The following is a 13,702-nucleotide window of genomic DNA, read 5'->3' on the forward strand; positions in this document are numbered from 1 at the left end:
TGAGTAACTTCAATTTGGTGGTTATGTTTCCAAGCAGCAGTCATAGATTTTGCCATTGTAGTTTTCGAGACTTTTTTTTGTGGTGAATAGCTTCCCAATCACCACTGTGAACCAAACATCCCCACTAGAGGAATTATGGGAGTTTCCTTGGGAATTAGGAGGTAAGACGAGATTATGCATAAACACCTCTTCCACATATTAGGGTAGAGAAATTTCCATCTGTAAACTTTATGAGTAGTTCTGACAATAGATGTCAACAGAAAAAAGCAAACAAAAGCATTGAAAGCAAGTACATGAGTGTAATAAAAGCTTGGGTTGTTCTTGGTTTCTTGCTGAATAAATTGCTTTTCGACCCAAAATAAAAAATATTAATGAACATAGTCATTGCATACTCTGACTTACAGCTACTTATATTCTCTGATAAATATATTTTTTAAGAAAGGATGGAACTTATTTTGAGTGTTAAAGTTATATGAAGAAGTGTATAATCAGTTCTAATTGCGAGTACATGATAAGATGCCATGTCATCAATTCGGAAAAAAAGAAAATGTCTTGTCATCAATTAACAAAGAACTTAATGACAAGGGCATCAATAATTTTAGGTAGAATCTAAGGTTGGATTAATAATTTAAAAAAATACAAAAAATAAGAAGATAATTAAATTAAAGTACAAAAGGGCACCAATAATTATTTTTCTTTAGTTCAATTTTAAAAGAAAAAAGGAATTTAAAAAAAATTATTATGAAAATTTTATATTATTCATGTGAATTAACAAATACATTCGTAAAAAAGAAAGACAAGAAAAACTACATTTGGTGTAGTGCATATCCTCTCACCCAGCTATCCGTTTTCCCATTCCTCCACCTCACACATGGACTTGCCCATATACTCACATAAGGTCTGTAGGGCAAGCTTGTGTCAGCCCAACTGTGAGGGTGAAAAGATGGGGGGAACAACCCACCTGGGTGGAGACGATCTAGACTCTATTTGGAGAGTCCAAATCCTCTCCACCCAATTGCTCGTCCTCCTATTTGCTCTCCTCACATTTGGCCTACTTATGTATTACAGGCAGACTTGTGTCAAGTAGGGGTGTAAACGGACCGGATTCGGATCGGATAGTGGTATATCCATATCAACATCCTATTATATTTGGATAATATCCTATCGGTTTTTTGACAGATTCTGTCGGATTCGGATGATAATCGGATAGTTATTTTCTTAAGTAAATTCTTCTAAATGGGCATGAATATAGATTGAATATAAATTTTCGACTACCTATTTACATCGTTACCTTTTTATTTGTGAGAGCTAGGTTTGAAATTTAAGAATTTAACAACTTTGGTAGCTATTTTAGTTGAAAATCTAGAAAAATAATCACATATCATAAGTAAAATTTATAAAAATAAGAATAATAAATCTAAATAAGTAACTTAATCGGATAATTTTATCGGACGAATAATATTCGTAAGAAAGGGGTATTACCATATCCGTATCCTATTAATAATCAGACGGATTCTGATACCCCTAAACGGATGCGGATGTGAATTCAGAAGCGGATTTTGGTTATCCATTTACACCCCTAAGGCCCTAATGTCAAACCCTTTGTAAGGGTGAGAGTATGGGGGGACAGCTCACCTGGGTGGAGAAGATCCGAATCCCCATTTGGAAACGGTCTCCTTGGAAAATTGATCCAGATTAAAACCCGAAGATCCGTAAAATGGTTAGCCCATGGGTTTTCCGGGTTTGGAAAACCCAACCCAGGAACAGGAAGAACTCCTAAGAGTGAGTCGGTGATCGGGCATCGGACTCACCCGCTGAACCAAAAGTAGCGTTTTTCTGACGCGAGGAATGGTGTTTGACCTTTAAGCCTGATTAATAAATTTTAATAGATTTGTTTACACTTGGAACTCTCCTGGTAGCAAATATTAAACTTACATTGCAGCGACTACCGGAGAATCATCGAGCGAAGCAGAAGAAGAAGAAGCAGCCGCAGCAGAGATAGAAGCAATTATGTCGGGAGGAATTGCTCGGGGTCGTCTTGCAGAGGAGAGGAAAGCTTGGCGTAAGAATCATCCCCATGTAAGAACACTCGTATTTTCCTTTTCAAGTTTTTCTTCCTTTTCTCCATTCTTGCCCTTATTTTGGTCCCTTTTTTATTATTCTTTCGTTTTTTTCACTTTTAAAGTTAATTGTAAGTTGAATTTAATGGTGAATTCATTTGTCGTCCCTGATTTGATCTTGGGGTTTTCTAGGGTTTTGTTGCTAAGCCGGAGACATTGCCAGACGGGTCGGTGAATTTGATGGTTTGGCATTGTACTATCCCTGGGAAGACTGGAGTAAGTTATCTTTTATTCTTTGTATCAGAGGAAGTGATAGAAATTGATGGAAATGGGGGAATTTATCAGAATTTAGTGTTTGCATGAGGGTGGCTGCTTTGTTAAATTGGCTGCTTCTTTTTGGGTTTTTGTTTAGTTTCTTACCTTTTTTAAGAATTTTTTCATGGCTTGAGTACTTTTTTTTACTGATAAAGTGAAGGAAAATTGTGGAAGATTAAAAGAAGCTGGATTATGAAAGCATAGAGATTTCACTTTTGATGTTGTTATATTGATGTATTGATTCCAAATAATAATGTCATATGTTTCAATCTTAGAGAAGACAATTCATGGGTTCACTTCTTCCAACAATAAATTAACTATCACCTACGATTGCTGACTCTTGGGATCCAATAGATCTTTAGGGATTTATGTTACTTGAAAAAATAATGTTGTTGTTTATTTTATTCTATTTATTTTAGAAATTAGCAGCATATTGCATTTGGTTTCCTTATTTGAATAGTCTCCTAGTTGGAGAGTTAGGCTTATTTTAGGATTCTCTAAATTCTCTTTATATATCATGTGACCCCCTATTGTTAGATATAGATGGAAAATATGAATTGAGTTTGTATTCGTGAAGAGCCTGTGTAACAGCCCGACTCTCAAATGGGTCTTGCCATATTAGTTACAAAATGAAACAAGAAGCAAAAAACATATATGAAATAAACCAAGATCTCATTTACAAAACAGTGATAATTGTGGAGGCAAGAGACCTTCAAAGCTAAGGCACTGGTGGCTGTTTCTCACTGATATTGATGTACCAATACAGTATTTATGACCCATAATAATTACATGTGCCTCAAGAGGACTTCAAAAGTTAATAGAAGGTTGTTCATTAACCAATTTTACATTTTTTGGAACCCTAAGGAAGAGCTTAGACTAACCTAAACATTCAAAAATGCTGCATGACAAGTCACTCAATATAATCCTTCTTCGGGATGAGTTCCCACTGGAACTAGGGTCTTTATTCCTGTCTATGAGGGTAAATAGAAGGGAGTGAATTCTCGCCTTGTGGGGGTTATATACATGCAGTGCGTACCATTAATATATACATAGATTCTAAAACTTGAAAGAATGGTTCAATGCATTTACACAAGCAATCCATAACTATGTAAAACATTCTTCCAAACTCAAGTTCATAAAATGAAAAATGAAAAATTCAAACTTTTCCTTTTTGGCACCAAGCCATTTTTATATACATAATGGCACAATATCGTAAACAATTCCTACCCTTGGCTGAAGTCCTTGGTTTACTTCCATTCAACTCAAGCCATCATTTGCTTACTTCCATGAATTGGTCAAAAGGTTTGACCGAAAAAAAGATATTGGCCACAAGGATGTATCATAGACGTTGGCGCGAAGGATTTAACTGCATCAACTCAGTTGTTCGATGGCATGGACATGTCTTTTTGCTGGCATCCACTCTGGGTATCTTGATTTGCTTGCTCACATTCTTCAGTTTTCTCCTATGTGGTTCATGCATCAACTGGTAATTCCATTTCATCAATAACCATAAGGGTTGTCCCCTTTCTCATTTCATAACCACATCATAAACTTAACAATTCGTACAAACAATCCATCCAAACCCAACCAAACCTTGAATTCAAGTTTCAGCCCATGGCATCACATCTCAATATTCTCTGTATCTTTTGGGATGGGCTGAGTAGAGTATCTTTGATACCTTAAATACGATTTAAGAGCATATGGCTTTTAAGCAGTGGGCCTTAACTTAACCTTTGCCTTTAAAACCAAACCTATCCTCTCCATATGAGTTGTTTCCTTGAAGGTTTTGGAATAACTAGGCCTCATTTATTTGAGGCTGCATCATCTTTCTTCAAAGTTTTGGGGCTGAAAGGGTTTGATTTTAGGTTTTAGGGTTAGCTGGACTTGCTGGTACTAGTTGGGGTCACTGGTTCACCCGTATTTCAGCACTATAGCAGCATTTCTATAGTGTTCACCCCGCTTTATAGGAGTTTTCGACCAGTTGCAGCCAGAATTTTGATGAACTGCATTTCATAAAATTTCTAGGTCCTTAAATCCTTTTATGAGTTAGTTATAAGGCCTAGTTAGTTACTTAGGATCAGTCTTCCAATTACCAATTCCTACCCAAATTTTTCCTTCTCATTCCTACACTTGGGATTTCAGGTTTGGGCATAGATCTTAGGGTTTAAATCACTCACTCAGATCACTGATTAGTTGTTTAGCAAGAGCCAAACCTAAGATTAAGTCCATATACAAGATTACACACTAAGAAATTGGGAACTATTATAATTCTAAAGCCCTTTGTCCCAGGGTTGTTTAAAACCCTTCAATCCAACTGTTACGCAGTGTCTTTATCTTCAGGTGTTCCTTCAAGAACTTGCAACTTATAAATCCTACATCTCAATACCTAACTCATTAACTCTGTACAACATTCCTCAGCTCAGACTTTATTCTACTCATTTAAGGTAGTTACATGGAGTTATTTTAAATCTTTTCTTAGATTCTTGTTTCAGCTCAGCACTTTATTGTCAAAATAATGTTTTTTTAAGGATGAATATGTTGTTTTCTGTTGATTTTTTGTTTTTGCTTTTCTAGAAATAGTTCAACATGGTGTAGCTTCAATTGAATGAGGTCTGAATTTGTACGCAACCTAATTACCTTGCTTTAGTCCCTTAAAGTGGCCTATTATGTGGGAAACCCTTGGGATATGAAGTTCAACATGTTTATAACCCAAATAGACTTCTTCCATTAAAGTAAGTTTGTGAGGGGCTATGACTTGTACACAGATTTGTTTAATGTGATTGGCTTGAGCCTTTCCTTTTATCATGTGTCACTGAGGTGGTTGTGAGATGCAGTTCTATGTGGTGAGATACCAGACTATGATGAGAGGCTGTGGGTGACAGACCTGAGTTTAAGAGAGACTAAGATATGTGCTTTTCCCTGAAAATTTCCTGTAAATCTGAAAACCGATAATTTTTTTTAGTTATCTGGGGATGAAGTTTGCTGTCCTGTTGGACTGGTCTACAATAATTTGCTCCTGCCAGATCCTTGTGTACTGTGCTGGTGGAGTTATTGTCTTTCGGGCAGTTTTCTTGAACCCATTTTTTTGTTTGCCTAAGCTTTTTCTGCTCCTCATATTTTCTCCTGGGGGTGTTTGGTTTGTGGTATATATGAAGCTATATCTACAAGGCTTTTTGTCAGTTTTTGGGGGTATATTCTACTTGGAACCTCTTTTAAGGTCTGTCACTGTCTTGTGCCTATAATATGCCATTCAATGAAATTTAGAGGAATGGTGATCCAGATAAATTGCCTGGTTATTTTAGTGGCAATAATTCTTGGGTTGCGTTACATGTGGGTGTTGGGCCTTGGTCCAAGGGTCTTTTAAAAGGCACTATTACATACGGGTAGTTTTTTTTTCTTTTTTTTTTTTGGGGGGGGGGGGGGGGGGAGGGTGGTTTGGAACATACGGGTAGGAGTTAGGAATTCAGTATTATAGTCTGTTTAGTGGGGTACCTTTTTAGTAGTTTTCTTTTAGAATTGGTTAATTTATGTTATCTTTTTGGAATAGGTAAGATTTAGAATTTCAGTCTCATCATTCCAAGTGGTACATTTTTTGTGGTTAAGATCACCTCCCTTTGCTGGCCGCTGGGGTTTTTATCCCATTAAACTGCTGTTTCTTATTGCTGTCTTGTGGCCTTGTGGACAAGGTTAACCGTAAATAATCCTTACTCAATCCTATATTCGCTTAGGAATCATTTTAAGAATTTGCAAAGGCCAACCTCCTTTTCAATTTGAGGGACACATCACTTCAGTTTTTCTCTGTAGATCCAGTAGACAATAAATGGATTCTCATTTGAACATAGTGGATCCTAAGTGATTGGGTTTGTTGGATTCCTGGACTTACGTCCTTTTGTTTTACCTTTGCTCGTCAATCAGCTCAAATTTAAAATTTATGTTCGTTGCCAAATACTTGTTTTCAATTTTTTCTTCTTCCAATACACATCAAGTATTGTTCTGTTTAGGTCACACTTCATACATGAGTTCATCATATTGCTCTCTGAGATTCAAAATTTTCTGGTTGGTTACTACTGTTATTGATCTGCCATTGTTACTCCTATTAGGTCTAGGACTCTAATAGATCTCCCTATTCAATTATCATTTTGGCTCAAATTCTGCAGACTGAATCTGCTGTTAGAGAACAGCACTCAATTATAATTTCGGTCTTCAATGAGAATTCTGTCCCAAAATTGTAAAATTTTTAAAGCATCTCTGGTTGATTACTCATGTTCTCGAACAGTTTATGCTAGATTACTCTGCTCTGGAAACTGGTTTATATGAACCAGATGGGGGGTTCTTCTTCTTCGTCTTCCTCTTACGTTATTATTATTATTATTATTGTTGTTGTTGTTATTATTATTATTACATTTGACAAAAGGAAATTAGTGGGCAACAACTTATTCCACTTTCGCTGATTTTACTTCACTAATAATCATGTCACATGGTTTGCGTCAACAAATTTCTTATGCCTGCTCTTCTACTTGCAGACCGACTGGGATGGTGGTTACTTCCCAATTACTCTTCACTTTAGTGAGGACTACCCTAGCAAGCCACCCAAGTGCAAGTTTCCTCAAGGTTTCTTCCATCCTAATGTGTATCCTTCAGGAACTGTTTGTTTGTCAATTCTCAACGAGGATAGTGTAAGTACTCAACACTGTTGTTAGGCTTTACTGCTGTTGCTGTTTGATGTGAATGATGAGATTTGGTGATCTCCATTACTAGAAGTGCTTTCATTATGTCTAGGGTTGGAGACCAGCCATCACGGTGAAGCAAATTCTTGTCGGCATACAGGATTTGCTGGATCAACCAAACCCTGCTGATCCTGCCCAGACAGACGGATATCACCTCTTCATCCAGGTATTCAGCCACCTGAGAATTTTATTTAATTTTTGTGCGTATATTAATTGTATCATGGATGCCCATTATTGTCACTACTGATCTTTGATAATCCTCATTGCAGGATTCAGCAGAGTACAAGAGAAGGGTTAGACAGCAGGCTAAGCAATACCCACCTCTGGTTTAATGCCATATCTGACCTGTTTTTCTGAAATGATGGGCGTCTGCCAACTGCTCATTGGTGCATTTGTCAATTGGTTATTTATGTTTAGACTGCATGGTAAATGCTTGTCTGGCATGGAAGAACTCTTATTTGTAGGGATTTCTCTTAATATGATAGTTTACCAACTCTGAATACCAGAAATACTTGAATGATGTTTATTTCAGTGGTAGGGACACTGTATACTCTGTTGTCAGATTTCATGCTTTCTCTATGCTTATGAGATTGTTTTTCCCATTTTGAGCAAAGAATGAACAAACTGATATGTTTCTCGATGTGAAGGTTGGAATTAACATATGACACTGACACATCTTGACAGCAGGGTTCTGGAGCGTTTTTTGATACTTACCAGTCTTTTTGACCCCTGGTTAGCTGTTTGCTGATAAGAAATTTTAGATGGTTGCTTGACTGTTTACTGTATTGAGGATGTTAATTTGTTTAGAGCTTTTGCTTCTGTTCTTAACCATCCCTGTCGTAAAATGATTTTATGTTTCTGAAATTTCAGATGTAAAAATTTTCCTCCCCTCTTCAATGAATTGATTCAGCTTTGGTGTTAATTTCTGGTGAAGTCCCAAACGTTTGTTATGTAAATTTTGAGCAATCCTGGTTCTGGGTTCTGGGTTCATCATGGAGAAGGAACCGTATCTAAAGAACAAAATGCTGCCTACTTGTATTTTGAATTAGAATTATCGAGTTTAAAGAAGTAGTGTCAGATTTCAATTGAAGTGGTTATTTCCGAATGAGATTTAAATTGATCCTTCTTTATCAAAGTTTATTACCGAGTTAACCTGTCTTGGAAAAGGCTCCCTGTGTCGGCATAGAGGGACCTTGCCTCTGTCCTGTGCATTTAGGCAGTTTAGTGACACATTCCGATCCGTCTTTGATCTCAACCGAAGTATTGGAGCCGACGGTCTGAAATTTTGCCGAACAGTCTTGTGGATTAAATGCGTAGGACTGAAGCTTTTTTTGGCATAGATGGCCATTTTCAAATTTTCGTATATCCTTCAAATGCGAAAAAGAAGATCGTTTCTAGACATGTTTAACAAGTATATTTTGTAAGTAGAATGAAGAATATGATATGAATTTATTCACTTTGTTGGAGAATCATTGCAGAAGCAGCATGCGAAACTCTAAGAACAAAACACAAAGTGGAACCTTATTGTGTTCTAGATTGACACAGCCCAATTCTTAGTTTTTATGAAATCTCCACTAAGAGGTGATGGTTATTGCCAACTGAATCAATCTTTTGGTGGTTTTTGTTTCTAAAAAAACACTAGGAGAATGCATACCAAATACATAGAAAAGAGATTATAATGCACAATGTCTCTTGCCACTATGGGTTTGGGCTCTGGGGAGGATCATAACATAGGCAATCTGATCATAGGTTTCGGGAGACTTTCTATATTTGAATCTGGAATCAAATAAAGCTTCTAACAATTGAATAGTATTCCATGCACCTTATTATCTTCTCAAGTTTTCATCCCACAATTTTCTTCATGCGCATAGCAGGGAACCAAAAACTAAAGAAACATACATGGGATTCAATCTAGATCCCTTCCTCCAGGTCGTGGATGTAACTTCAGCTCCTCGATCAAAGCTGTCAAGTTGGCATAAGAAGAACCTCCTTCAGAAGCCTTTCTAGCCATCTCTTTGACCTCTTTAGCTCTGCTCCTTAACTGTTTTGCTTCTTCTCCATCGACCATCAACTGCTGCACAGCCTCCTTTATGTCCTCTCTGTTCACCACTGCCTTTTCCCCTACAAGTTCTTGATAGTTATGAGCCCCTACACTAACTCCTACCTTCAGCACTTGGGTCACTAGCTTCTCATTATAAAATTGGTCTGCAAACATTGGCCAAGTAATCATCGCCACACCTGCACTCAAGCTTTCCATTGTTGAATTCCATCCACAATGGGTCATGAACCCTCCTACTGCTGGATGCTCAAGGATCCTAATTTGAGGAGCCCAATCTCTTACTATTAGACCTTTCCCTTCAATCTTCTCTTCAAACCCTACTGGAATTCTCCCTTGCTCAGCTCCTTCATCATTCAATATTGAAACCCAAATGAATGGTTGCTCAGAAGCTTCAAGCCCCACAGCAATCTCAAGCAGCTGAGCTGAAGTGAATGGAGCCATGCTCCCAAAGCAGACATAAAGCACCGAACTGGGTTTCTTTGAATCAAGCCATCTCACGCATGTATGTTCTTCAATGGAGGATCCGGCGTCCCTGCTGTGACGTGAAACAGGGCCAATAGGCCAAGCCTTCCTTCCTATGATTTTCCTGTAATGATCTACATAATCATGTTCCAATTCAAAGAAGCTATTCACCAAGACTCCATAGCTTCTTCTCTCTGAATCCGCAATGCGTTCAAACAACCTGCTCAGCTCCCTTGGCATTTTGTTGAACTCAGGCAGCTGTGAACACCTCAGCTCTATTTGATCAGGAAGACCAGGGACCACGAAGGCTTCAGTTTCAGATTTGATATTCTCGTACGGGTTATGGCGTATCAAGCTGTCTGAGACGCAGAGAGAGAAGAAACTAGTCCCATGAAAAACAAGCCTGGGTATCCCAAACTTGGCAGCAGCATCAGTAACCCAAGGGAAGAACATATCTGCAACTACAAAGTCAGGGAGAAATTCTTGAAGAAGATTCTCAAAGGGTTGCTGAAGCAAGTCTAGAGCTTTGAAGAATTTGGGTGCAGCACTAGAGAAGTTAACAACAGAGCTTGCATTCTCACAGCCTGGTGGGAATCCAGCCTCTTCTGAAGGAAATTGGATGAGTTGAACAGAGATATCAAGACCCAACTGTTTACCATGATCGATGGTGTGGGAGAAGAAGCTGGCATTGACAGGAGTAGTGACTATGGTTGTCTTAACACTATGGCTAGAGAATAATCTTGCCATAGCTATGGTTGGAATCAGATGACCCTGAGCCATTAGAGGAAAGAAGAAACCATGAAGTTGATATGCTTTAGAACCCATTTGAGATTCAGTGTTCGATTGCCTTTCAGGCTTTCAGCTCAATCAGATCTCATATAGCTCAATCAGATCTCATATATGTAAGTCGATCAACAAATTGGTACCTAGGAATTAGTTGATGCACGATCATCATGAAGGTGGAAGGAAAAAACCTGAATAATTGTGGAAAAGTTTATTGAGATTTCAAATTCGATGGGCTATTTCGCAAGTAGGTGAAAGGTGAAACGTACGGTCGAAATCCAAATTTCGCTCGAGATTTTGATCTCGACTATAGACAACACAAAGCTACGCATTTTATGTGCAACACTGAAGTGAAACCGAAAATAAATTCCCTGATATGCTTGGTGAGCTGGAACCATTTACCTAGAAATAGCATGAACCTCTCTATACATTATAAAAATACTTTAATCTGAGTGTTGTTTATAATTTAGTGTTTAGTTTTTTGGTCACTATAGGGGTGGGCATAGGCAATTTTGGGAATTCATCTATGGTCGATTCCTTAAAAGATAAGTAGGAATTCCTCCTAAAATATACTTTTTTCATGTTGTCATTGAGTGACTTCAAAAACCCTTGTGGCTGTTCACAAAAAGAATTCCTCATGGCATGTCGGTAACGACCCTCTGCGTTGGGTTTTGCTTTTTCTTTGTTCAGAGATTTTCATACTTCTTGTCGGAAGTCTCGTTGTGACCGGATTTGTCCGATAAAATAGACCTGATTTCAGTTTGGCTTCTCTGGATAACTTCTAAATCTTGGGTTTTAACTTTTAACCCTCCCGTGAGGGATCTCTTTTGTTTTTATTTTTTTACTTTTTTTTTGCTGACTTTTTCACATCTCTTCTTTCTCTCTACGTTTTGTTTATCCTTCTTGGGATTCACAATTTGACTGGTGTGCTTTTACTTTTTGCTTTGAAATTGCTGCCATTAAAGTATTACAGTGATCATTTATTGATATACTTGTTGATTTTTCTTAAGGTGACCATTTTTTTAGCTTATTTTCTATCACTTTTCTCTCTCCCTTCCCACTTCGTTTTGTTCATCATTCTTGGGATTACCAATTTGTCTTGTGTGGTTAGGATTTTAGCTTTCAAATTGCTGCCATTTAAGCTGATATGATCCGAACATCTGGCTGAATACTTTATTGTTACTATACTTGTTAGGTTTTATTGACTTGTGCAGGTGAGTTATGGAGTCATCTCAGCGGGACCCCCCACCCACTTCATCCATTTCTTCTCAGGAGAGGTGGCTTTCTCGGCAGATATCATCCTACCAGATGACTCCTCTGATGTTAGTTCTCTTCTATCCGCATCTATGCTAGAGGGCCACACTATTTTAATCGGTAAAGTTATCACTTCAAAAAGGGTTTCTAGATCAACTATTGCTTATCTTCTTAAGTTGGAAGACATCTATTTTTTCTCAAGCTGTTGACTCCTGTGGAAGTTGAGAATGCTCTTCACCATGGCTCTTGGATTATTAAGAATCATTTGCTTATCTTGAAGATTTTGGAACCACATATACCAATGGATAGAGTATCTTTTGACATCTATGAAATCTGAACTCGAGCTCTTAATATTCCTCCTGCAATGTATAATATAGAAGTTGCAAGGTCTATTGGTAACAACTTGGGGACATTTATTGAGGTAAAACCACACCATGGTCTAAGTGATTTAGGGAGACCACTTGCAATCCGTTTATCCCGCTCTATTTGAGTTCCTATAAAACCAGGTGTTCGGATTGTGAGGCCAAGACAAGGTATGATTTAGGTGGATTTGCAGTTTACCAAGCTTCCTGGGATTTGTTTTTTTTTTTTTTTTTGTGGCTTTTTTGGTCATGAATGTAGAAATTGTTCATTGAGTAATCAAATTGCTCATGAAGGCATTCTGATTTTTGAGGGGTGTGGTGAGATTTGTGGAGCAATGTTTGGAGATTGGATTCATTCCAACAGCACTGTTCATCGTCCTTCCAACTGGGAAATTCGAAAGTTATTGGCAAAAATGGTTTTAATTGAATGCAACCTATTATACCCGCCCACTTCTAGTGATGCTACAGTTCGTCTACCTCCTGATATGCTGAGGTACATTCTAGAACTTGTTGATCCAGCGACAAGGAATTTAGACCAGGCGGCACCAAATTGGGCTTCTCCGAGCATCACTGGTGCAGGTACAAGTAAGAGTGATAATTCACAGGGACAAATCCGTAATATCACTAACTTTGGAACAGCCCTAATTCCATCTTCAACTTTGAGCGATTCTAGAGTGGGCTCTCTTATTTATCATCAAATTACCTAGGCCCAGGAAAGTAGGCCCACTTCATCCTTTAAATAGAAGACTTTCTATTGGTTCTGTCAATGGGCCTGCTGATTTTAGAGACCCACAAGGTAAAACATTACCTATTTTACCAATGAACCATCGTGATGGTAGTTCAAACTCCGCTCAATCTCAGGTGTCACTACAAGGCAAAAACTTAGATGTTGATTCAGCCCAGGTAAGTACTTCTAATGTTTCAAGCTCTGAGTTTCCTTCTATTTCTGTTGGTTCGATTGATAATCCTTTGACCGATTACCCACCTTCTTGGCCCAATCAAAATATTTCTGATGAATTACATGATTCTGTGATACACTTAAAAGATTATGGAAATAATGTATTGCCTTCTGCTGAGCCAGGTGAGATTTTGGATGAAAATACTTTTTCTTGTCCCAATAATCAAATGCATTTGCCTATGCTTTCTATGGTTGAACAAAATTTTCAGATTGCTCAAATTGAATATAATTCTTCATTAGAAGAGGGTCTTTCAAAGGAGATTACTCAAGTACAACCAATCATTATAAGGACAACTGCACCAAATGTTAATCATGTGGGATCAAGAGTATTTATTGAGGAGATAACTGAAAATGATTCATCTCAACTTGCTATGCAACCCATTCATGCTAGAAAACGAGCTGCATCCCTTGATCAAGTAACCATCATGCTGAAGAGACTTAGACTTGAAGAGGACAAAGATTTTCTCCCATTTCATGATTCTAGGGGACAAGGCCTGAATGCTTTTGCACGTCGAGCTAGTGGGAGATCAACTAGGTTTTTTCGGGCTGCCATGAGGGCCAGGGGCTACCCCTCTCTTATTGCTGCAAGGGAGAGGCAGGCTGCCCTAAATCAGCCTCCACAGGCTCCATGAAGCTCCTTTCTTGGAACTGTCAGGGGCTTGGCCCTCCCCTGACTTAGCAATACCTGCAAAAAGTTTGCAGGAAAGGGAGGCCCAACATCA

At 38.2% G+C, this 13,702-nt stretch overlaps 2 protein-coding genes across 2 annotated transcripts; one reads left to right on the top strand and one right to left on the bottom strand.

Annotated features, from left to right (window-relative positions):
- Positions 1 to 1,887: 1,887 nt before the first annotated feature.
- On the top strand, positions 1,888 to 7,995 carry LOC149016252 (SUMO-conjugating enzyme SCE1-like). The gene is made up of 5 exons (XM_089157385.1): positions 1,888 to 2,079; positions 2,253 to 2,336; positions 6,899 to 7,051; positions 7,155 to 7,268; positions 7,372 to 7,995. The coding sequence occupies exons 1-5, from the start codon at positions 2,011 to 2,013 to the stop codon at positions 7,432 to 7,434; spliced, it is 483 nt and encodes a 160-aa protein (XP_089013511.1). The 5' UTR covers positions 1,888 to 2,010; the 3' UTR covers positions 7,435 to 7,995.
- Positions 7,996 to 8,727: 732 nt separating this feature from the next.
- Positions 8,728 to 10,751, bottom strand: LOC149016253 (scopoletin glucosyltransferase-like). The gene has a single exon (XM_089157384.1). It carries the CDS (start codon positions 10,446 to 10,448, stop codon positions 9,009 to 9,011), a length of 1,440 nt encoding a protein of 479 aa, XP_089013510.1. The 5' UTR covers positions 10,449 to 10,751; the 3' UTR covers positions 8,728 to 9,008.
- Positions 10,752 to 13,702: the final 2,951 nt, after the last annotated feature.

Source organism: Hakea prostrata, chromosome 5 (assembly GCF_041222555.1).
Source record: "Hakea prostrata isolate BN-2017 chromosome 5, UWA_Hpros_2, whole genome shotgun sequence".
Classification (NCBI taxonomy): domain Eukaryota; kingdom Viridiplantae; phylum Streptophyta; class Magnoliopsida; order Proteales; family Proteaceae; genus Hakea; species Hakea prostrata.